This window comes from Oryza brachyantha, chromosome 12 (genome assembly GCF_000231095.2).
Source record: "Oryza brachyantha chromosome 12, ObraRS2, whole genome shotgun sequence".
Lineage (NCBI taxonomy): Eukaryota > Viridiplantae > Streptophyta > Magnoliopsida > Poales > Poaceae > Oryza > Oryza brachyantha.
Genome location: NC_023174.2, coordinates 3190316 through 3215018, shown reverse-complemented (window position 1 = coordinate 3215018; position 24703 = coordinate 3190316). Strand labels below are relative to the sequence as shown.

Here is a 24703-nt window from a genome sequence, read left to right as displayed (position 1 = left end):
TAGCTACAGATTTATAGCCAGCTATAGCACGAGCTCTAAAACACATGTGTGTATGACAGGTAGGGCTATATATTAATTATGTAGTAGATGACTATTGTATGAATGACTATTAAGTTGGTTATAGATAATTTGTAGCCAACAGTTGGCTATCCTATTGAACTTGCTCTAAGAGAGAAGAGAGGGGGCTATAAATTTATAGCCAGCTACAGCACAGACTCCAAGACATATGTGCGTATGATAGATGAGAGCGGATATTAATTGTGTAGTATATGTTTATAGGTAACTATTATATGAATTGACTATTAAGTTGGTTATAGACGATTTGGAGCTAGCGGTTGACTATATTATTAAACTTGCTCTAAGCTTGGTTTTGCTGTCATTGTTTCAGAATTCAGATCATACCTGGAGCCATAGCCACTTAGGGATAAAAAGACTAATCAATAATCATAAACAATATAACTATTGCTAATGTTCTGCCTAAACTTTAGTCCAAAGGTGATTAACTGAGGGTTTGACAAATGTTTATCGAGACCCAAAACGCCAATCTAGCTAGCTGGAGTGCCAAAGTTAGGAGGATATTTTGTGGCCTTGAGACTTGCAGGGAGTCTACTACATGTTACAAAAGATGACTTTTTTCTCCGTCTCCTCTCCTTCAAACACGGCCTTGTCTCTGATGCAAAAACAAAGACAATTGGCACCTTTGCCTTCTTTTGCCTTTAGCTTTTGTTCCTAATCATATTGCCTACTTGGCACGGTCATCTCGTTTGGTTTCTATGTGACGTTGGACCAATCCTATGAATTCAGTACCATTCACATTCAGCTGCAAAAAAAATCACTACAGGCGTTCGGTGGTAAGTAACTTATCCGACGTAAAAAATATAGTAATAGATTAATATATGATTAATTAATTATTAGTTATAAAAATTAAAAAATAGATTAACATGATTTTAAAGTAATTTTTCTATAGAAAATTTTCAAAAAACTTACTGTTTAGTAGTTTGGAAAGCATAAGCGCAAAAATCGAGGGAATCTGGATGAATTAGTAAGAAGGGAAAAAGAATGAGGCCTATGTTCTGATGGGCATGTGGAGACCATGTTAGCTTTGATGCAGTAACCAGTAAATCCACCTAGGAAGATACTGTCAAATTTCAGATGGATTAATACCGTGGAAAATGGATTAAGGACTGTAAAATTCTGCAGATATTAGGTGTGAAAGGATTGGACTGAACTCTTGGTGCAAGTAGGATCATGGACCAGTCCTGAAGTGCTAATCTGAAACTGCACCCCGGAGAGGGCTCCAGGACCAGAATGAGAAGCTGCAGGTAAATTTCAGAGCAAAGGTATGGACAGATGAAACAGATCTTGGAACGAGTGAGAGACAATGGAGCTTGGTGAAGTCCATTCAAAAGTCTCCTCATCAAGTGTGTGGTAGGCCAGATGAGATGAAAGGAACATGATAGGGGACTGAGACCATTCACTCCCATTCCAACCTCCTCCACTTTCCCAACCTCCAAATTCCACACTAACCACAGCTTTTAGATTTTGCACTCTTTTTTTTTTTCCTTCAGGTGTGATGGCAATGGAGATCTAGAGAGTGTGTTCACATGGATTTTTTTAGATAGTGGGTAAAACCCAGCCTCTGCACTAGCAAGGATGCACACGGCCAGCCATGTGGTAAGGTGACATTTGGAACACCTGAAAAATTTCCCATTCAGGGTTTATTTGCAAGACAAGATTTTTTATTCTTTTTTTTTATGAATTGAGAAGTGAAATTTGAAAGAAATTCTATAGGATTGGCACACCTCTTCACTTGTATTAAATCAAAAAAGTAATGTTCAATTTTTCAACCTAAGCATCTCTTCGGCTGTATTAAATCGAATAAAATTTTCAAGTTATCGGAGCGGGAATCTGTCGGACCCCCTTTGTGAGTTCAGCCCAAGGGTGCGGGCTAGAGCCTGAAAGCCTCGTCAAAAAGAAGAGAATAAAACGAGAGAGATTTGAGGGGGGTCGGGCTCCTCCGTGGACACAGGAAAAGTATACATCCTACTCCTGTCGTTTGTGCACCATGAGAGTAAATGCGTACAAGCTTATGTGATAATGTTCTACTTGTCTTTTGTTTTTTTCATTCCGTTGGTCAGGGCCTCCTTTTATACTGCAAGGAGACACCACAACGGCCATGGTTTTTCCCACCTACGATATGCAGGAGATCATCTTTCTTAGGACTGCTGCGGATGTCGTCGTAAGTCAACAAGCCACCATATTGCCATTGTTGGGTCCCATCAGACAGTAGGTGGGGAGTGGGTGGCACCCCCCGTTCGACCCAGCGGTCTGAGCGGGGAGCCGCTACTCCTCTCACTTGGTCGACCGCCGCATTTAATTCGACGGTGATGCGAGGGAGACGAGCTATCCCTGCGATGACAGAGATGTCACTATGCGGTCAGGGGTAGCCTGTCTCTCCTCGCTTTTTCTCGAAGAGGGAGCGCAGGCAAAGGCGTGCACCTACGGCTACATTTAAGGTGGCCAGGCGCACGCTTACGCCCATCATGAGGGTGATGCGGCGTGCCAGGCGCCCTCCTATCGCCATAAATGCAGTGGTTGGGCACCGTGGACACGTCTGACACATGGTGGGCCCCACAACGCGCAGCCCTAGGCCGGGCGGCATGACCCTTCCAGCGTTCGGTTGCCTGGCAACCTTCCGGGCCCAACCCCCTAGGGGCAAGCGGCTTCCCGGGGCCCGATCTCCCTTTCTGAGGGTTCTGGTTCATGGGCCCACGGTCACCGTATGCCATACACATACAGGGGACATCCTCGGGCCGATATCTCTGACACACGTGATGACTTAGAATAATTTATTTGTATAGTGTAGTTGTGGAATATGAAAAGGACTAGCAATCTTTGGTACTATCAAGAAATTATTATGTTGAAACAACCTACTAACATCATAAAAAAAATCTGAAGAAACCCTATACTTGGATGAAAATTCCAATCTGGATGGATGGTTGGATGTTTCACCAGTTTACATGTTTATGTTTTTCAAACTACTAAATGATATATATATATATATATATATATATATATTGAATTTTCTTAAAAATCAAATAAATCTACTTTTAAAATTTATAATAAATTCTGAACATGTAAACGCTGGCCGCTTTCCAATCTAGATGGAGGGTTGGGTGTTTCACCGGTTTCCATGAGCATGTTTTTTAAACTACTAATGGTGCATTTTTTTAAAAAATATATATTAAAATTTCTTTAAAAATCAAATAACTCAACTTTTTAAATTTATAATAGCTAATATGTAAGACTTTTTAGCCTTAACTAGATTTATGTGGATGCTAACACATCTAGATATATATACATTGATTAATGAATAAATAAAGTCAAAGCTAAAATGCCTTACAATATAAGCACCATCTTTTCGAGTCTCCTTATACTTATAAGCCAGAATTTAAATTTTTAATCTTAAATTTGATGTAGATTTTGAGGTTTTTTCATCCTAGTTTATTTTTTAACCTTGTCTTTTACATCGCTAAGGACGTGTATATAAATTTTTATGCAAAAATTATTTGTTATTTGTAAATTTGTCCTTTGGCCTTTTCTCAAAAAAAAAAACCAAATGGAGGGACTGCTTAATTAATCATATAGTAATGTTTCACCTCATTTTCTGTGCCATGAACATTTTCACCCAGCCTCCATTTAAGAACACTAGCTTAATCCTCTGATTAATCAACCAATACACTTGAGAGCAAGTCAATTATAATCTTATGTGGATGAAAGAAAAAATAAAAAAAAGATGTTAGCTCTTACACAAGAACTAGCTCTACACATGCTCTAAAGTAAATATGTTAAATATAGAATTAATAGAAAGAGATAAAAGAAAAATATTAGAACATACCTTGTAGCTAACCTATTGTATATATTAGCTCTAATATAATTTTATAGCTAGTAGTTGGGTATTCTATTAAACTTAGAGCATTTTCAATAACTCATTCAAATTTTATCATCCATATTATCATTTAAATGACCATTCAAAATAGATTCTCTATTCATATTATGCATCACTTCAACAAAACATACATATTACATCATCCATATATATTTTATTAATATTTTATAGTCATCTTCTCTCATGTTAATATTGCTTTGTCCTCTTATGATTAGATGTTGAGATATCAATATAGGAGAGAACATATATATTTGGAGTTTCTCTTTCTAATATGGATGATAGAATAAATGACTTGTTGGAATCTATTTTTTTTCTCACATCATTTATTTTTAGGATTAATGATATGATAGATTATCTGTTGGGTTTGCTCGTAGGCGTTAGAAAAAGACAACGTTTTGCATTGGCTTGTGTGCTCTTAGCTTTTCCTCTCCCTGCCTGTCTGTTTGTGTTTTGAGGTAAAGCTAGATGTGCCAAGGCTGGTTTGGTCAAGCTCCTCTGGCATTTCCAACACATCGTCCTTTTCCCGGGCAAGGGCCCCATGATTGTTTCTTAGACTAACTTTAATTACTTTTTGTCATATTTCAACAATCTCGATTACCTTTCCTACTTGTACCTGATGATCATAATTTTGGACAGCACTAGCCAGTCCTTTTCAGAATTTGGAGAGGCTTTTATATTTCAGGAAATAAGGCAGGAATTTACAGTTGGTTTTAGTGTAGCTGGTGAGCTCCAGCTTCTTTGACCCGGCATCTTGAAATGGTAATGACATGCATTTTTCAGTCTCTGACTGGGACCCTCTGTTCCTCTGCATTAGTTCAGACAATGACATGTCTGCGTCAGCAATAGAGATTCCGGTGTTTAACGTAAGTAAAAATAATTTGCGAGTAAAAATTTTATATGTGTTTTCTTAGTGATCTAAAGCATGAGCATGAGCATAAACTTCAGTGAAAAAACCTCAAAATCAACTCTAAATTTAAGGTTAAAAATTTAAAATTTAGCTTATAAGCATGAGTATAAGCGAAAAGATAGGATGAAAATGTGCTCTCTTAGAGTCATTAGCTGAAATTGAAAGCGACAGTTTTAGATGGTATTAGTATATTATTCTGCAAGATGCATACGTTTCTTGATACTAGTATGGCACAAATTTTCAGTAAAACAGCTTTGCAGATGTTGAATGGTGCCCTCACATTGCTCAACGGCATAGGATTCTCTTGATACACACTAATAAAGCGAAGCCCAGTTGCCTCTTAATAAAAATGTGAAACTTTTCTTTTGAAAAGGTGTTCAGAAACAAGAACTTGTTCCAGAGCCAATTGAAATATTCAAAACACTGTTCATAACTTCATGCAGAACATGCATGTTTTTTGAAATATGAACTTAAATAGGAGTAAATCACCAAAAACAAATTGGACAGCAAGTATATTCCAGCCAGCTTTCATATCTAAAAATTTGGCATGCATGGATATAGCTGACAAATTACCCAACAGAAATATCTTTTTTTTACAATAACCAAAAAACCATTATTATTTTTGGATACTATTAACTGAAAGACCAGAAGATCATAAATCAGCTCTTTTTTTCTCTCTCTGAATAGTAACAGGAAGACAATTCTTTTTTTTTAATAGTAACAGAAAGACCATTCTCAAAGTGCCAAAGTTGCCCTAAATCTCAGCCTAAATACAGGTCCCATTAGAGCAGATACAATAGTAGACTATAAGCCAGTTATAAACATATTTAAAGAGATAAAAGAAGAAAGAGTAGTGAGCTATTAATTTATAGGTAGTGTATGTATGATATATGAGACCATATATTAATGTTAGCTAACTATTATATGAATTAGTTATTAGATTAACTAAAGATAAATTATAAACTTGCTCTTTACTGTTTTCAACCAGCTTTCTTCGGTGTTTTCAAGTCACAGGTCTTGGTCTCTCACACAAGATACGTTTCAGTCAGTCAACCCTGGACACCAAGAGAAGTGTGAGTTGTGAAAGAGAGAGAAAAAGAAAATCCACCTCGCCTCTCTCTCCTCTAAAAACTCGCCAAAGCACTGGGAGCAAGACGAGAAGAGAGCCATGGCCAAGAGCAGTGGGAGCCCCAAAACCTAGAGAAAGAGAGTGAAAAAAAATCGATTTTTTCGGTGCTGCTCGAGCCTGTGAAGGTCATCAAGGATTCAAGGAGGTGCAGGAATCAAAAGGAAGCCAAGAACAAGTGGCCATGGAGGAGAGGTCGTCTTGTTCCTGTAGCAGCAGTGGCTTCTTGCTGCAGCTGGTACTAGCTCTCTTCTTGTCGTTGTTCTTGTTTCTTGATTCGTCCATGGCCGCCACCGCCGCACCGCCGTCGGCACCACTAAATACCACACAGGCGTCGATCATGAAGGAGCTTATAGCCATGGTTCCTAACAGTGCCTGGTGGAACACGAGCGATTCGAATCCATGCCGATGGGATGGAGTCAATTGCTCTAGCTCCAATTCTTTATCAGTTGTGACCAATCTTACTTTGTCTGGCTATGGTTTGTCCAACTCCTCCATATTCGAAACCATATGCTCTCTTGACAACTTGCAATTTCTTGATCTCTCCAAGAATTCCTTCATCAATTTGTCTCCACGATTCTTCACCTCTTCTTGCTCCATGAAGGCTGGATTGCGGTCGCTTAATTTGAGCAGCAACAGTATACTGATGCCACTTGGTGATTTCTCTGGTTTCCCCCTTCTGGAGGTTCTTGACTTGTCCTTCAATTCTTTTAGCGGTAGTATCAGCACTCAGTTGAATTCTTTGCCCAAAATGAGAAGCTTGAACCTTAGTGGCAATAGCTTGGTCGGTGATGTTCCGACAAGCATGGCTCTGTCTTTAGAGGAGTTGGTGTTGTCTAGTAATCAATTCAGTGGTAGCATTCCTAAAGCTTTATTCAATTACCGGAATCTTACCATGCTGGATCTCAGTCAGAACAATCTAACTGGTGATGTACCGGATGAGTTCTTAAAGCTGCCCAAGCTCAGGACTTTAATCTTGTCAGCTAATAATCTGAGTGGCAATATACCAGGAAGCGTGTCAAATGTTATAAGTCTCTCTCGGTTTGCAGCTAATCAGAACTATTTTACCGGTTTGATTCCTAGTGGTATCACCAAGAATGTGAAGATGCTGGATCTGAGTTACAATAATATCAGTGGAGTGATCCCCTCTGATATGCTTAGTCCTGTGGGATTGCAGAGTGTTGATCTCACCGGCAATAATCTCGAAGGGCCCATCCCTAGAAACTTGTCTTCAACCCTCTACCGGTTGAGGCTTGGTGACAACTCTCTCAATGGAACCATCCCAAACACAATCGGTGATGCGTTAGCCTTGGCTTATCTTGAGTTGGATAGCAATCATTTGATGGGAAGCATACCTTTAGAACTTGGCAAATGCAAGAACTTGTTTTTATTGAACCTGGGATCAAATGAGTTGAAGGGTCCAGTTCCTGATGCAATTGGCAGCCTTGACAAGCTGGTAGTTCTGAAGCTTCAAATGAACAGTCTGGATGGACCCATCCCGAGTGCGTTTTTTGGTTTAGCAAATCTGAACACAATGAATCTCAGTCAGAATTCATTCACTGGAGAGTTACCAAGAGAAATCAGCAAGTTGTCAAAGAAGACAAAGCTTTCTGTTTTAAACTTGCAAGGCAACAAGATCAGTGGCAGCATTCCAAACTCAATCAGCTTATTAACTTCTCTGATTGAGCTTAGTCTGGGGAACAATGCTCTGACTGGTATTATCCCAACAATGCCCATTAAATTAAGTGCTGTTCTTAATCTTAGCCACAACCATCTCAGCGGATCTATTCCTTCAAATATTGGTTTGTTAAGTGATCTAGAGGTACTTGATCTTTCATACAATGATTTGTCTGGGGAGGTGCCAGCCTCGCTGGCGAGTATGCAAAGCTTGACACAGTTGGTCCTTTCTTATAATAACCTTTCTGGGTCTATTCCTATATTTCCTGGACATGTGGAAGTTACTGATACAGGAAATCCCGGTCTTAAAAATGGTACAGGAGACAATGGGAAGGATACTACAAGTGGTAAGAGGACCCATGGTATTTTCATCACCGTTGTTGCTATTGCTGGTGCTCTTGTTGGATTGTGCTTGCTTGGTGCAATTTTGATGGTTTCATATTCCAAGAGAATTTATCGTGTTGAAGATGAAGGATCATCAACTGAGGAGGCTGTTGCTCGAATCATCAATGGCCACCTCATAACAATGAACAGTATCCATACTTCTGCAATTGATTTTTCGAAAGCAATGGAAGCAGTGTCGAATCACAACAACATTTTTCTGAAAACAAGGTTCTGTACTTACTACAAAGCTGTGATGCCTAATGGCTCAACCTACTCTGTGAAAAGACTTAATTGGAGTGATAAGATATTCCAAATTGGGAACCAACAGAAGTTTGGTAATGAACTGGAGGTGCTTGGAAAGTTAAGCAATTCCAATGTCATGGTGCCCTTGGCCTATGTGTTGACAGAAGAAAATGCATACATCCTCTATGAGCACATGCACAAGGGCACGGTGTTTGATTTTCTTCATGCCGGAATGTCGGATGTTCTGGACTGGCCTTCACGGTATAGCATAGCCTTTGGGTTAGCCCAAGGACTGACATTTCTTCATGGGTGCACTCAGCCAGTTCTGCTTCTTGATTTGTCAACAAGGACTGTACACTTGAAGTCAATGAATGAACCTCAGATTGGAGATATTGAGCTTTCCAAAATTGTTGATCCTTCCAAGAGCAGTGGGAGCCTTTCAACCATTGCTGGTACAGTTGGTTATATTCCACCAGGTAATAGACTATTCATGTTCAATTTGATTGCATAATTATCAACTCAGGCAGTTAAGCTGAAACTGTTGATAGTGATTTTTTCCTGTTGTTCGTTGATGCAATGCATTTCTAGTCCATTCTTATTCTTTCAAGTAATTTGCTTGAATCAAATCTGTTTGAACATTACCTGCAAACTTCAATTGATCACAACCCTGTCTACACCTCCAATGCTAGTTAAGCTGAAACTGTTGATAGTGATTATTTCCTGTTGTTCGTTGATGCAATGCATTTCTAGTCCATACTTATTCTTTCAAGTAATTTGCTTGAATCAAATCTGTTTGAACATTACCTGCAAACTTCAATTGATCACAACCCTGTCTACACCTCCAATGCTAGTTTTGTTTTCAGAAATCTCTGGAGAAAATATAATTCTTTGTTTCCCGTGGGTTGTCGTCTACTACATTTGTAGTCTATCATGCAAGCTAAGCACATCTCTTACTTTTGATAGAACTAATAAAAGACCTAGCTGCTAATATCTTTTCCTTCAAATAGACTAGCAAAAAATGATTTACCACTTTCTGAAATTTATATGAAATCAGATACGTACTGAAACTAATTCTGTTGACTTGTGGTTGCAGAATATGCATACACGATGAGGTTGACGATGGCTGGCAACGTTTACAGCTTTGGAGTCATCTTACTGGAGCTTTTAACTGGGAAACCATCGGTCTGTGATGGCATCGAGTTAGCCAAGTGGGCTCTCAGCCTTTCAGGTAGCCCTGATCAGAGGGAGCAGATCCTTGACAGCAGGGTCTCAAGAACTTCAGCTGCTGTTCACAGCCAGATGTTGTCGGTCCTGAACATCGCTCTCGCTTGCGTCGCGCTTTCTCCAGATGCTCGGCCAAAGATGCGCAGCGTCTTGAGGATGCTATTGAACGCAAAATGAATCGGGCATGATATGTTTTTGGTAGCTCAGATAGGTAACATAGATGTGAATGGAGTTTGATCATTTTGCTTAGTTTTTGGAGGTCAGCAAGCAATATACAGGGCCCTTGTACAGTAGCAGCACCATATAGTTCAAGGTAGAGTAGTAGTTTGTGATATGGCTGATCAAAGGAGTGTTCATTCAGGTATCTAATTTTGGTATGAATGATGAATGTGTTATCTATGCTGTATCATAGTGTTTCTCATTTATATATGGTTAATAACATACCCTGTGCATGTCAGTTCCAAAGAAAAAAAAAAAGGGGGCATGTTGGATTGGTTTTGTGTTCATCATCAACAACTTTTGGATAATTGTTTCATCACTCACAATGGCTTCTGATCTAAATTTTAGTGGAGCTTGCACTGTGGAATTTATGCAGTTCTTCAGAAAAAATAGGATCAATATGAATTCTTGTTTATTGACTTCCTAGGAAAAAAAACAAACAAAAGTGCATCAACATAACGAAAATTGCATCAATGACAATCTGTTTTTTTCTTGGAGGTGCTTCAAGGGGTAGGATATACGCCTGTGCATTTGTAGTGTTGAGTGTGCATGTATGTGTACAAGTTCATGCATTTGTATTGTGTCAATTTTATTTTGGCATCAATGCCATATAGTATATAAAATATCGTAATCGCTATACATTTGTCGACAGAAAATATAGACAAAAAACTTTTGATTTTTCAATCATCAGATTACTTCGAGATTTATGCTGGCAGATAGGAGAGAAAAACCTAGCTATTAAATCGTGTGCTCGTAAAGGCCAAATATTGAACTCACAACTTCCCCTACACTAGGCCTGTTCAAACACTGGGATGAGCCGGGCTTCGGGCCGGCCCTAGAAAAAACCTAGTCAAAAAACGCAGGACCGAGCCTAATGATATGAAAAAACAAAGCCCCAACCTAGTTGAACCCGGGCTTTCTTAGGCTGGGTCTAGCTTTTTTGGACTTTTCATAATTTTTAGGTTTTTTTTGGCTTTCAGGCTTCAGTAGCTAGTCCTGAGCTTAGCTCGACCTTATTTGAACAGTATTACCCTCCCCACCTAGAATGCAAACCACCCACACTAGCTCATGTTTGGGTTGTTTATATGCCATTTATATATAAGTTAGCCGTTAGTTGCGCTTCAACTATAATGTAAGAACACATAGATCACGTAGTATACTATACCCACATTCTATATACATATGTCGATGGACGCATCTAGATAGCGTCGAAATGTTTTATACTACTACTACTATGAGATGGATATAAGAATGGAAAAAAACAAGAGTGAAGTTGAAGAAACATTGGGCTTGTTGGGCAGCAAGTTTGGACTTTGGAGGCCCACAAAGAACACACCCATCATCTCCTACCTCAGTCCGGTCCATCGTCGTCGTCCACCTCGGCCAATCCGCCCGCCGCCGCCTCCGATACTACCGAGGCACCCGCCGCAGCTCAAAGCCTCGCGCGGCTCTCTCTCTCTCTCTCTCTCTCTCTCTCACCGTCTCCCTCTCTCCGCCCGCGGCTTCGCAATGGCCGGCCTTCTCCACTCCCCCGCGGCCGCGCTCCTGCCCCCGGCCTCCCTCCTCCTCCGCCGCCAGCACGGCGGAAGCCGGCGCCGCAGGGGCGCGTGCTTCCGCGTCGAGGCCAAGATCCGGGAGATCTTCATGCCGGCGCTCAGCTCCACCATGACGGAGGGGAAGATCGTGTCGTGGACCGCCGCCGAGGGGGACCGCCTCGCCAAGGGCGACCCCGTCGTCGTCGTCGAGTCCGACAAGGCCGACATGGACGTCGAGACCTTCCACGATGGCTTCCTCGCCGCCGTCCTCGTCCCCGCCGGCGAGTCCGCCCCCGTCGGCTCCGCCATCGCGCTCCTCGCCGAGTCGGAGGAGGAGATCCCGGCCGCCCAGTCCCAGGCCGCTTCCTTCTCTTCCTCCTCCTCCTCCTCGTCCTCTCCGCCACCGCCTCCCCAAGAAGCAACCCCTCCCCCGCCGCCTCCTCCTCCGGCCCCAGTAGCAGCAGTCTCTGCTCCCGTGCCGCCATCGCCAGCAACGCAGGGCGGGTCGCGCGTGGTCGCGTCGCCGTACGCCAAGAAGCTCGCCAAGGACCTCAACGTTGATCTCTTCTCGATTGCCGGCTCTGGCCCGGGTGGGCGGATAGTGGCGAAGGACGTCGAGGCGGCAGCGGTGGCGCCTAAGAAGGCGACGCGTGCGCCGGCTGCCGCACGGCCCGACGTGCCACTTGGGTCGACGGTGCCGTTCACGACAATGCAGGGTGCTGTCAGCAAGAACATGGTGGAGAGCCTCGCCGTGCCGACGTTCAGAGTCGGTTACACCTTCACAACTGATGCTCTGGATGCGCTCTACAAGAAGGCGAGTTCCTCGGCAGTTTCTGCTGTTCTCAAATTAGTGCTATGCAGTGGGATGGCTGTCTAAATTAGTGTTATTTTGGCAGATTAAGGAGAAGGGTGTGACGATGACGGCCCTGTTGGCAAAGGCGACTGCAATGGCACTTGTGCAACACCCGGTTATAAACTCCAGCTGCAGAGATGAGAAGAGCTTCACTTACAACAGCAGCATAAACATTGCTGTGGCAGTGGCCATCGATGGTGGGTTGATTACGCCAGTGCTTCCAGATGCTGATAAGGTAGAGTTCTTGTAGTTGTTGTAGATTCTCAAAATTGATGTTTGTGATGGGATTTTTATGAAAAATGGTTAATTGTTGGTTTATGCAGCTCGACATTTATTCTCTGTCGAGGAAATGGAAGGAGTTAGTTGATAAGGCTCGAGCAAAGCAGCTGCAGCCCCATGAATACAACTCGGGTACTTTCTTTGTCTATACAAAAAATTGAATGCATAGCTCATTGATATTCAAATTTTTTTATACATATACTCAGTGAAATGATAATGAATCAACTGTCCTTGGCATATCCATGCCAGTGAGGCCTGAATAGCAGAATGCGGTATAGGCTCCTTTAGTTGTGTCCTCATTGTATCTGTGGGATGAAACTATTTCCATTCCGTACAAAATTTTGGGTGAGGTTTTTAAAAGGTAACTTGCTTACAAAATTGGTAACTTGCTTAGAGTTGTATGTTGTTCAAAATTACGCTTACAGCAAGTACAGTTCTTGTAAGAAATAAATACTACCATTTCGAAACATGTCATTGCCTTATGTCAGGTACTTATTGTCAATGTTCTTTTTTTTTTACACTCCTAGTTTGCCTTCCTGCATTACTGCCTTATTTTAGATTCTTATGAAGCACCTGCAATTCTAGGAGAATTCCATGTGCCTCATGGAGCATGGGAGCACCTAAGCTTGAAACAAACAAAAACACATGCGAATAGTTAGGAAAAATTCAGATATGGCACCTATCAGACACGCTAATTCACACCACAAAATTTCAAATCTAAATTCAATCTAGGTATGAAGAAACAGAAAAATAAAAGGGAGACAAAAATCTCCTGAAAAAGAGTCAATGTTCAAGTAAAAACAGATTTGAAATCAAAAGTTCAGAAAATATATTAACTGTGGCCTGTGGGGGCTTCCCTTTCATTGTTCAAGTAAAGAAAAAAGAGTCAGTGTTTCCTTTATTTTTCCTCCATGTGTAGATTGAATTTAGATTTGATATTTTTTGCAGCGATGGATTACAACATACTCTATGGAATTTTCGTTACTGTTTGCATGTGCTTTTTGTTGGTTTGAAACTCAGGTGCTCCAGTTCTTGTGGAACACCTAAATTCTCCCTTATCAGTATCCGATGTCTTAGTTGTGTCATGATATCTAGAGAAGTACACTACATGTTAGGTTGATATTATTATGTGCTAAGAGTCCTGCAAAACAATTATCCATTGGTGTAGTTCTAGGATTATTCCTACAGTAATAGGTAGGTTGATTTCTGGACCTTTGGTAAGACAAAACTGAAAGCTCGCGCCATACTAGGTATCTTGTTTGAGGTAATACCAGGCTTCAGGGGCTTTTATTGTGACCAAGTAACAGTCCATATGACTAACCAGTTTTTAGGTTTTCGTATCTAGACATTTTTAATCACAACTTGTGCAGAAACATATGCATCATATTTAAAAAGAATAATAATTTCAGAATGCAAAAGGGGCCATTTTTGTAGGAATAAATTGGCTAGTTTCCACTTCACCCTGAAGATAGGTTCCCTGAAACCTAGCATGTACAATGTACATAGCGTTCCATACCATTTGTTTACATGGTAGTATGGGATTTACAGTGAAGCATTGAGCCTAATTTCAATTCACCATATGACCTGACACTTAGCTGTATTTGTTCAAAAATGTCTTAAAAGTAAAATGTTTATGTCCGAGAGTACATGTTACTCCCTCCATTCATAAATATGTGATGTTTTAGTCTCCTTGTTCAAAAATATACAACGTTCTTTGCTACCAAGGACAGTATTTCACAAGGAATCCTGGTATACTGTCACCTTCATGAATCTCTTAAATACTCCTACCCACCCCAATAGATGCTCATGAAGTACTTGTCATCCAGGCATTTAAGCAACCTAATTCACTTGGAGCTGTCCCTTTGCCTGTATATGCATGCACTATGGATGCATTAAACCATCTCACTCTTGAATTAAAATAGTTTCAGGAAAATTAGGAGGGCTCGAGTTATCTTTATTTTTTCTTGGGGCGAAAACAATTAGGGAAGAGTTTGTCAACATATTAATTGATGTGCCACATGCTAAAATGTGAAGGAATGCCAAAACATCGGGAGTGAAATTTTGCATGGCTATAAATTCACACTCTGCTTTCCAATTCTTTTCAATTTTAAAAAGAAAATGAAGATATTTAGGAAGAATTACTTGTCTTTTGTTAAGAAGAAAAGGCACCCAAGTTCAAGCTGGAGATTAACTGAACCTAGGTACTGAGCGTGTACACTTGCACCTGCCAGCAACTGAGCTCAATTTATAGAATAGTTCTCCCTGATTTGTATGTAATCTGCAGTTCTGCACGTTAAGTCATTTTCACAGGATGTCAGTGTAGTGCACTGCATTGCATGTGATAGACTATTAATAGAATGCTTGTACTTTTGACTGAGCTTATCTCAGTGTGCCCTTTTGGTATATGCATTTGTATTTTCTAGAGCTAATGTGCCTCATTTGCCAATACTTTTTTATTCTATATTGAGTGTGTCTGTCAGTTCTATTGCCTCCTATAGAATCAAGATCTTAAATAGTTTATATGGTGTTGCTATGCTGACGATGGAGACCTGCACACATTTTTCCTTGTTGTTTTTTTATGGTGATTCTGGTTGAACTTTTTACATTGAACTCAGTATAAAGTATAATGTATTATTCCCATTTTGATAGTGTTTTATAATTTCATTCATTTGGAGTTTTCAGATCATGTGTTTCCTCATGTTTTTAGTGTACTAGGTGAAAATGACAGTTTACTGGTTAAATTACAGATTCGTTAGTAACTAGTTAGAGATGATCACCTAGTGCTTTTGATATACTGCAGAAGAAAACAAGGGACCAAACCATCTTATGTCTGCGCTACTAACTGTTCATGTTCAAACTGCAGGCACCTTTACTATTTCAAACCTCGGTATGTTTGGAGTTGACAGATTTGATGCAATCTTGCCACCTGGAACAGTAAGACGAAGTTTCTATCTTTTCATTTCTGTTGTCATCTAATGCTGCTTGTTGCATGCTTCATGGTAGTATCTTTATTGCTGAAAACAGGGTGCAATCATGGCCGTTGGAACGTCACAACCAACACTTGTTGGTACAAAAGATGGTAGAATTGGGATCAAGAACCAAATGCAGGTAAATTTACTCATAGTTACGCTACTTTTCCTTACTCAATTATGGAGATTAATTTCTTTTTGGCTTAATTCCTCACCTCACCAATACATTCAGGTCAACGTTACTGCTGATCATCGTGTTATTTATGGAGCTGATCTTGCTGCTTTCCTGCAAACGCTTTCCAAGATAATTGAGGATCCCAAGGACCTTACATTTTAGACACATCCAGTGATTGTTTTTCCCTGAGGCAATCACGGTAGGATGCTTCCCCGTAGATGTGTAGCATGTTTTCTGGTCATGTAAGTTAGTTGTTTAAACTGTCCATCTATGTTGGTATGGGGTAACTTGGCTGGCTGGTTATCTTCTTACCATTGGTTTGTTCAATAAGCTTTTACAATTTTATTGGGATGGGGGCAAAGTATGATACATATTGCCTTTCACCAGAAGACTTTGATTTTTTTTTTCATTTTTTCGAGCTCGATGTACAATGGATTCATGCCCTGAATACAACAAAAATGAAAGTGTTACACCTTGTGTATGTTTGGTGCAACATTGGCTCTGAATTGTTTTTCTGTGTGTTGTCATTTGTAGTACACTGAACTCTTAGCACAGGTGAAAATTACTAGTTTGGCTGGTGCACTTGAGTGAAAAGACCAGTGAAAAATCTACCAAAGGCTCACAAGGTGAGTGAAAATGGGCCACACTTCTCTGTTACCAAGTGCCATGATATCTCCCAACCACTGTCATGATGCCAATGTAGTAGTAGTATCTGATACTTTGACATGGTATACCTTTCCTGGGGCAAGCACATGTTATCATCCTCAGTATTTTGCACTGGAAGCATTCATCCATCTGTATATATTTTGCAGTGAAAGCATTCATTCCTATCTGTCTAAGCTGTACTTGTATCCTTTGTACTGTCCCTCATCTCTACTTGAAGGATCCTATTAGGTGGATAGTCTTGTGTCTTTCTTGCTTCCTGGCCTTGCCAATGTTGCCTCCATCTGTAGTGAAAGCAAAGCAAACTGTAGGCCACCCTGATCACCTCTCTCTCTATATATGTCACTCCCAAGATTCTGTGTTCTTGCTTCCAGTCCATCATATTGCAGCCTGGAGTGAAGCCATCCTGCCTTGCACGGCGGCGCCATGGCCGCCGCCGGCTCGTCGGGCCGAGCGGAGGTCGACACCTCCAGCGCCTTCCGGTCGGTGAAGGAGGCGGTCGCCGTGTTCGGCGAGCGCCTGGAGAACCAGTTCAGGCCGGACGGCGGCGGGTATGGTGATCGCCGTGCTGGTAGAGAGGGGAGGACCCGGTCGAACACCTTGGCCATTGCGGCGTCCTATGCCAAGCTTGAGGGAGGAGACGGGGTTAGGGCTACTAGCCAATGGAGGCCGAACGCCATTGGCGCCACTGCCAAGGTTGAGGAGAGTAGCAAGAAGCTTCCGGTGGCCGAGGCCATGCCGATGTACTTGGTCCCGTCCTCGCCGCCGTTCTTCGCGTCGTCGCCGTCGCTAGCCAACGACGAAGACGTCGCCAGCGCCGGTGGCAGCTCCATGGTGATGGGCTCCATCAGGAAGGTGGAGGAGGAGGCCGCCAGGGCGAGGCAGGAGGTGGCGCAGCTGAAGCGGAGGCTGGCCGAGACGGAGCTCGCCATGGCGACGCTCAGCGCGAAGCTCCACCGCGCGCTCTCCAAGCTGGCGCACATGGAGGCCGACAGGGCGGCGGCGGCGCGGGCGCGCATCCAGCGGAGGGACGGCCGCGACATGGCGCTGGCGGTCTGGGCCGCGGCCGGCGACCGGCGGCCCGCGACGACGGCGAGGAGGCAGCCGCTGGGGCAGCTGCTCAGGCTCGGCGAGGCCGACAGCGGCGGCGGCGGCGAGGTGATGATCGGCGGCCAGAGAAGGACGGCGGCGCCGACGAGGAAAGTGCAGAAGCAGAAGCCGATCGTGCCTCTCATTTTTCCTCTCATCAATGGCGTCATCTTCTCGAGGAAGAAGAGGATCAAGGACAAGGAGAGCTTGTACATGAAGGAGCTTTACAGCTTGCTTAGGCTCAGCTGATCACTCATCAGTGATCTCTCATTTGCTTAATCTGTGGCACTTGTGCAGCGTGCTTAACTAGTAATTGATCTTGTCCTATGTAATTATACTGCAACTGTAGTGTGTAACTCTGTGTGATTATGTCTGACTTTCATATGATCCTGGTGTAATTTAATTTGTAAATTAAGCAATGCCAAACAATATCGCCGAATAATTAGTTTGATGTCAAGAAAAAAATAAAAAAAAAATCAATTTCTATGTATCTATGTTTCTTTTGATAAAAAAATAAGCAATGTGCAGTTGTGCATCGTTTAACTGACAAGGTAATTTCACAGTTTCATTAGGTAAAAATTGGTGAATTAATCTCATGTATTGCATGCAGCGTATGGATATCATGCTATTATAGGGCGTCCGCGTTTAACTGCCTCTCCTACTTTTCAGTTGCCATCGGTTGAACATTTCCAACTTCCCTCTCGGACACACACCGCAAGAGCAAGAACACCAAGAGAGAAAAAAAATCAAAACTTTTGCAAAAAATTCATTGGAGATTCGCAATCAGAATCCAAGAACAGGAGAAGAAAAATCATATTTTGGTCGATGCCATTGCAAAAAAGATCATCTCGTCTTGGGTTTGTGGATTGAGTTTCTTGGTTGGATTTGCCATTTGATTCTGTCTGGTTTGGTTTGGGAGATCGATCGATCGAATGGGAAAGCAGAGGCAGGCGGCGGCGCGGCCGGCGGGCAACGCGTGCGTGTGGGTGGTGGCGGCGGCGCTCCTCGCCGCGGCGCTCGCCGGCGGCGGGTGCCTGGTGCTCTACCTCGCGCTGCCGCCGGCCGGCGTGCCGCACTGGCTGCCCTTCGCCGGGCTCGCGCTCGTCGCGCTCCCCTGGGCGTTCTGGATCGCCACGTGCGCGTACCGGTGCTGCTGCTCCTCCTCGTCGTCGTCGCCGGCGCCGGCGGAGGCGGTGTACGTGGAGAGGCAGCCGTCGTCGAGGCCGGCCGCGGTGGTGCCGCTGCCGAGCAGCACGAACCTCAAGAGCGCGGTGAGGTCTCCCATGGGGATGGGGTCTCAGTCTCACAGCGGCACGCGGCGGGTGCACTTCGGAGACTCCAGCGTGCTCGAGGAGAAGGACAGAGGCGGCGGCGGCGGCGGCGGTGTCGGCGAGGTCGCCGAGGAGGATGAGCAAGACGAGTGCTCGTCGGTGACCTCGCACGAGAGCGAGGCGCCCCTCGCCCAATCCATGCACTCACTGTCGTAATGGGTTTATCCGTGTACAGGTGATCAATTTACACACCTAAGCTCTGTTGCCGGTAATGCTATTCGGATTATGATAATTGGTAATTTGTTCTTTCTGTGGGGGAGGGTTCGTCTGAAAAACTTGCATGATTACCAAAATGTGAGACCTATCGCCCCCATTGCCACATGACAGTCACCACGTCTTTTCGTTAGAAAGTCAAAAGATCTTAATCCATTGCACATAGATAGAGATTTGATTTTTTCTCGGACAGATCGAGGTTTGATTATTTGGCATCTAGCCCACTATTATTGACTAATATAATCCCATGTGTTATTCTCACAAGTGTTAATATAAATAATTTGGCAACGAATAAAGTGTCAAATTATCAAATTTACCGTAGATGATCCATGGTGCTGTGGGGGCTTGAACCCCTATTATCCCTGATATGACCATGGGAGCTCCCAGAGTTTTTACTAAAATTTAATGTCAAAATCAACCAAAACAGGTCTAGAGCCCTACCTAGTTTATTTAAACTTCCTTAATATCATTTGCTAGATTCGCCGCTGATTGCACGCTATTTCAACACCGAAAAACACAAGTGTGTCATCTTAGCATGTTTGCTGTTATTAGGCATTTTAGTGCTTGAAAAACTAATATATGTCGCTAATGAAAATGTTTTGGAAATATTGAACAATTGTGGGAGAAGGGGCAGTTAGATAATATGTTTTCTCTAAGATAATTTTTATTTCTAATTAAAGTTCAGGTACAAACTAACCGTCAGGACAGTTAGATAGGACAATGTCAGGATGATGATAGCGAAATTACGAGCGAGGCCAGAAGGAAAATTTATGAGGCAAATCCAAGAGTACAAGCTGATCAGGAGTAGAACTCTGCAAGCCTGGTGTTTGTTTAGTGTAGCTGTGTAGGCATGCTTTTCATGGATGATCCATGTACTCATGGAACCATGGAAGTATGATTCTAGATAACCTTAAAATGGTACTGTACCCTAGGTGTGTTACTAGGTCACTAGGAGATTGTGCAAGAGTAGGTTCCATGCACCAACTATCAACAAGCAATGCTTTTTCAGTCTGTAGGGAAATGTATTCCCATTCAACACATATTTGTTGATTTGCCTCCATCCGGAAGGGAATATCTACCAATGAAAAACTGACTGCAGCATTAGTAGCTAACTACCATAAAATAGCAAATAGTGGACATACTGAATATTTTAAAAATGGATAATAACCCGGTCTTTGCTTCAACAGAAGCTATGACACCTTACTACAAACATCCTCGTCTTTTCGCTTCTACTACATTTATAAGCTAAAATTTGAATTTTCAATCTTAGCTTTGAAGTTGATTTTAGGGTTTTTTCCTCATAGTTTGTTTTTCAGACTTTTCTTTTAGATAATTAGGAACACATATATACAAGTTCTATTTATAAATTATTTTTCGTTTGCAAATATGCCGTTTGCTTTTTCCTAAAAAAGCCAAACAATCAGACTGAAAGTTATTTAATCGATGTTCGATCAAGTGCAACAAAATCAAAAGATGACGAGACAGAAGTTTATGACACGCCAATAGAAAAGGAGAGATACATCTTACGCAGCTCTCCTAGCTGTAAATCTTCATACAAAGTTGGCGAATATTTACGTGACCGTTGACTCCAGAATTCGGCATGCAACGTGTATGAGTTCCTTGTTCTCATACCACTTTTGTAGCTGGGCTCATACCCGAAGCCAGTATATTGCTCTCAAAAGTGCCTACATATAAGACTTAGTAGAAGATCAGAAACCATATCATTTCCTACTAAGCTATGTAGCCCAACATGAAGCATATGCTCTTAATAGTATATGTTTTTTTGGCTTTTGAGTCTATACCGACAAGCCAACTACTATAGCATTGCAAACTACATGACCAGACCTGAACTTGACCCAGTTTTCAGTTTCAGAAAGGTGTACATGTAAGAGACCATACCTGGTTTTTTCAAAACGTCTTCCAATTTGAATGAATTTTAGTGACCTTAAGACCTGTACAGCTGTACCTTGTTGATTAGGAAGCCCTGGAAGAAGAAACTATCAGCAAGCTCGTTCTCCCAGCTTTCTGACGAAAAAAAGGAACATAGATAGATAAAAAAAAAAGATAGATAAAAACGGTTTTCACAACGCAAGCTTTCCCAAGTGCAACTAATTATGGACCCTGCAATATTTCAATGAAAGAGAACCAGCTGATTATGGGACATTGGAACCTAAAACCACTTATAAGTTTTTCACTGTTACCAAATGTTGTGAGTAATAACAATTCAATAAACTGAATCACACTAGATCTCTAGGAAAAAAATACAGAACTTCAATTTTTTTTGCATCTTTACTAATTTTGTTCAAAATCAAAGACGAATGTTTTCCACAATCTAACTTTTACTGTAGTCCTCTCCAACAAGAAACAAACCCATTTTTATACACGTTTCGTAATTAGCTTGCACATTTCGTCTCATGAGTGTGAGGGAAGGAGCAAAGCACATTACAAAATTGAATTTCAGAGCTTCTGCACACTGTTTGACTTAGTTTGAACATGGCCTGCAAAATACGATATTTCTTAGTTTACACGTTCAGAATTTTACTTGTCAATCTATCATGCTACTTCAAGCAGTTTGAATATTCCTCATACCTTGGTTATCACCATGCTTCTGTATTATCTGGTTAACTTTCATCCTCATCAACAACTTCAAACATTTGGAGTAACGGCAGTTGCAGCAACTTTTGGTCTGAGTGCCATCTTTTCCTTCATATAGATATTTTTCATGATTCCAGGACTCTGGTCTTATAAAATAAAGCAAAATGAGAACAATGCTGGAGCTTGATACAAATTTGCAAGCAAAACATAGAAATAGAGAACTGGTGACAAATCATTGTCAGGACCTATGGTCAATTAAATCGAAAAGCCAGTGGAGATTTTTTTTTTTTTTGAATTTTCAACAGGGAGAGACTCCCCACCTGAATCAAAATAAAACAAAACAAAAAAAAAAGAACAGTACAGAAATCTACAAAAGATTACAGAGAGCGAAGGGGGACTGAGAAGATTGCTTTCCTCAAAGGGATAAGATGCTGATTTTGAAAATATGAAATATAAAATAATTAACTTAACACAAACATCTGTCTTGATTTTTTAATATGTAACGTAACTAAGTTCAAAACTTGGGTTAGCAACTTAGCATATTAAGAGAAAGTAATTCTCCAAGTCCAATGAACTCGCCGACAAGCCAGAGCCCACAAACTACCAAACAGAGAAGCAAGAAACTTTAACAGCAAAACCCATCAAGTCACTTTGCTAACTTTGCTTATTGAATCAGACAACCCAGAAGAAGCTACCTTGTGCCACTGGTATCTGATAAGTGCATCTAACAACAGCCAGGGTCCGTTACCAATACTCCAAACAGGAACAACTGCCATCTTTAAAATGGTGAAAACGGTGTTTGTCCCTGACAATTATCTCTCTGTTTTCCACAGATGACATGAACTTGATTGCGAGATGGCAATCACCACATATCCGCAGGTTTTTTATTACCCTGATTGGAGAGGTGCTCCCACTGCTCATCATGAGACCATATGCTACCGCCAATTTTTCACTGTGATATCTCAGTGCAACCTCCCTCTCCTCTTCTTCCAGCTCATGCAGCACCGAGTCAGTTTCAGGTACATAACCAGCATCACTAATCCTATGAATCAGTTCCTCCAAGTATTGGTAAATTTCTCTAGTTTGCTGATGAGACTTCTCACCCATGCGGAACAAATGGGCAGTACCTCCTAGCTCAACCAAGCTGTATCCTATTTGCTTTTTCAATCTTCTCTTGATCATGACATTCCTCACCTTCTCCACATGGTACATTTTACCAGAAAGAGCATATATATTAGAAAGAAGCACTCGGTGGGATGGATTCTCAGGCTCTAGAACAATCAATCGCTCAGCAACCTCCACTCCGAGATTGAAATTCTTGTGCATCTTGCATGCTCCAAGCATCGCTGTCCAAACTTCAGGTCCTGGTTCTTCTGGTATGGATTCATGTATAAACTGCATTGCATCATCAAGAAGTCCAGCTCTTCCATACATATCAACCATAGAACAGTAGTGCTCGGCACGAGGAACAAGTCTATAGACCCTCTTCATGGAATCAAAAGCATCACGACCCTCGCTGACTAACCCAGCATGAGCGCACGCAGCTAGGACAGCCACAAAGGTGACATCATTGGGTGTTGGCCCCTCATGTCTCATCAACTGGAACAGGTTGATCGCCTCACGACCGTGGCCATGCATTCCATACCCTGCGATCATGGAAGTCCATGTGACCACATTCCTCTCTTGGAGCCTGTCAAACCAGTCGCGAGCCTTGTTCACAAGACCACACCTAGCATACATGTTCACAAGAGCACTGCCAAGAAAAACCGTCACGTCCATCTGGTCAGAGACAATACGTCTTTCCACTTCACGTCCCAAATCAAGAGCACCAGCCTGTGCACAAGCAGAGAGCGTGGCGACAAATGTTGCGGAATCAGGCACCACCTGAGCCACCTGCATCTCCCTATACACTTCAATGGCACGCTCAGCAAGCCCATTCTGCTCATACCCAGAGATCATGGCGTTCCAAGCGACCACACTCTTGTCACGAATTGCGTCGAACAGCTTGCGTGCAATGTGTAGACGGCCACACTTGGAGTAGAGCACAACCAACGCCGTCTGCACGAAGCGATCGGAGCCGAACCCGAGAAGGATGGAATGCGCGTGCACGGCCATGCCAGTGCGGAGCGCGGAGAGATCGGCGCAGGCCTTGGCGACGCCCGTGAAGGCGAAGCTGGAGAAGGGGAGCGCGGCGGCGAGGAGACGCCCGTAGAAGGCGACGGCCGCGCCGGGGAGGCCGCGATGCGCGGCGGCGCGGGCGAGGGAGGAGAGCAGGAAGGAGTCGCAGCAAGGGTGGGACGCCGCGAGGAGGTGCGCGTAGGGCGCGGCGCCCGCGGCGACGGCGAGGGTGGCCAGCTTGGTGACGAGCGGGAGCGAGCGGCCGTGGCCGGCGACGACGAGGCGCGCGTGGGCCTGCCTGAGCGGGCCGAGGCGCGGGCCGGCGAGGAGGAGGGAGTCGTACTCCGGCGACCGGCGCCGTGGAGGATCCATGCTCCGGCGACGGCGACGCGAGTGGCGGGAGGCTTTTGGTAATGGATCGGACCGCCTCGTAAGGGGATGGAGAGGAGTGGTGGTGGGCCTTGGGCCAAATGTCGATGGGCTGCAAAGATGAGTCATTTTCGGTTTTCACCGACATGAACCAAAAACTGATAATATTCGGAAAAAATTAACTTTTTGTCACTTCTACAAATGAGTGGTACTTTCTCCATTTTTTATATGACGATGTTGATTTTAAGATTATTCGTCTTATTAAAAAAGTTATATAATTATTAGTTATTTTGTTATAATTTGATTTATTATTATAGAAATTTTTACTATAACTTATAATTTTGCAATTTAAATAAAACTTTTAAATAAGACAAACAATCAAACATAGATTAGAGGAAGTAATAGATTTGACATTCTCCTCTCTCATTGGATCGCGAGGGGGATTAAATCCAGACTGGCAAAAAAGTTAAAAACCCCCTAATTCGGCTAGGCTTGGATTTTCCCCAGCTGCAACTTTCAAGTTCTAAATTGGGTGAATAGCCAATACCGTTTTTCAAGTTCTGCTATGGGGTTAATTTAGCCCACGGCTTTCTAAATCAATCAAATAAGTCTTTTAAAATTTACTATTTGGTTCAACATTGTCCTTAAACCCCTCCGGAAAATGTCATGCCATCCTTGCATGCAATGATAGTAATTAAATGACCAATATACCCTTATATACCATAGTGAAAAAACGAAAACAAAAGAAATCGCAACACACAGTGGAGGATGTGCATATCGTGAGT

The 24703-nt window shown here is 42.5% G+C and overlaps 4 protein-coding genes across 7 annotated transcripts; 3 read left to right on the top strand and 1 right to left on the bottom strand.

Moving 5' to 3' along the window:
* The first annotated feature begins 5916 nt into the window (after positions 1–5916).
* Positions 5917–10070, top strand: LOC102722171 (leucine-rich repeat receptor-like tyrosine-protein kinase PXC3). The gene is made up of 2 exons (XM_015843294.2): positions 5917–8762; positions 9380–10070. Exons 1-2 carry the CDS (start codon positions 6167–6169, stop codon positions 9685–9687), a joined length of 2904 nt encoding a protein of 967 aa, XP_015698780.1. The 5' UTR covers positions 5917–6166; the 3' UTR covers positions 9688–10070.
* A 1040-nt stretch (positions 10071–11110) lies between these two features.
* On the top strand, positions 11111–17734 carry LOC102721889 (dihydrolipoyllysine-residue acetyltransferase component 5 of pyruvate dehydrogenase complex, chloroplastic). The gene is made up of 7 exons (XM_040529371.1): positions 11111–12078; positions 12161–12352; positions 12441–12528; positions 15260–15330; positions 15421–15504; positions 15598–15698; positions 16605–17734. Exons 1-7 carry the CDS (start codon positions 11239–11241, stop codon positions 17539–17541), a joined length of 2313 nt encoding a protein of 770 aa, XP_040385305.1. The 5' UTR covers positions 11111–11238; the 3' UTR covers positions 17542–17734.
* Positions 17735–17933: 199 nt separating this feature from the next.
* On the top strand, positions 17934–19930 carry LOC121055983. 2 transcript variants are annotated; one of them, XM_040529434.1, is made up of 2 exons: positions 17934–18798; positions 19522–19930. In XM_040529434.1, exon 1 carries the CDS (start codon positions 18225–18227, stop codon positions 18777–18779), a length of 555 nt encoding a protein of 184 aa, XP_040385368.1. In that variant the 5' UTR covers positions 17934–18224; the 3' UTR covers positions 18780–18798; positions 19522–19930. The 2 variants fall into 2 exon arrangements, with proteins under 2 accessions (XP_040385368.1, XP_040385367.1); XM_040529433.1 differs by having other exon boundaries at positions 17935–18798; positions 19517–19930.
* Positions 19931–20218: 288 nt separating this feature from the next.
* LOC102721326 (pentatricopeptide repeat-containing protein At2g33760) lies at positions 20219–23931 on the bottom strand. 3 transcript variants are annotated; one of them, XM_040529452.1, is made up of 5 exons: positions 22127–23931; positions 21426–21577; positions 21283–21334; positions 20736–20820; positions 20219–20521 (listed from the first exon to the last, which is right to left on the bottom strand). In XM_040529452.1, exon 1 carries the CDS (start codon positions 23919–23921, stop codon positions 22176–22178), a length of 1746 nt encoding a protein of 581 aa, XP_040385386.1. In that variant the 5' UTR covers positions 23922–23931; the 3' UTR covers positions 20219–20521; positions 20736–20820; positions 21283–21334; positions 21426–21577; positions 22127–22175. The 3 variants fall into 3 exon arrangements, with proteins under 3 accessions (XP_040385386.1, XP_006664396.2, XP_040385385.1); XM_006664333.3 differs by having other exon boundaries at positions 20736–21334; XM_040529451.1 differs by having other exon boundaries at positions 20736–21334; positions 21426–21572.
* Positions 23932–24703: the final 772 nt, after the last annotated feature.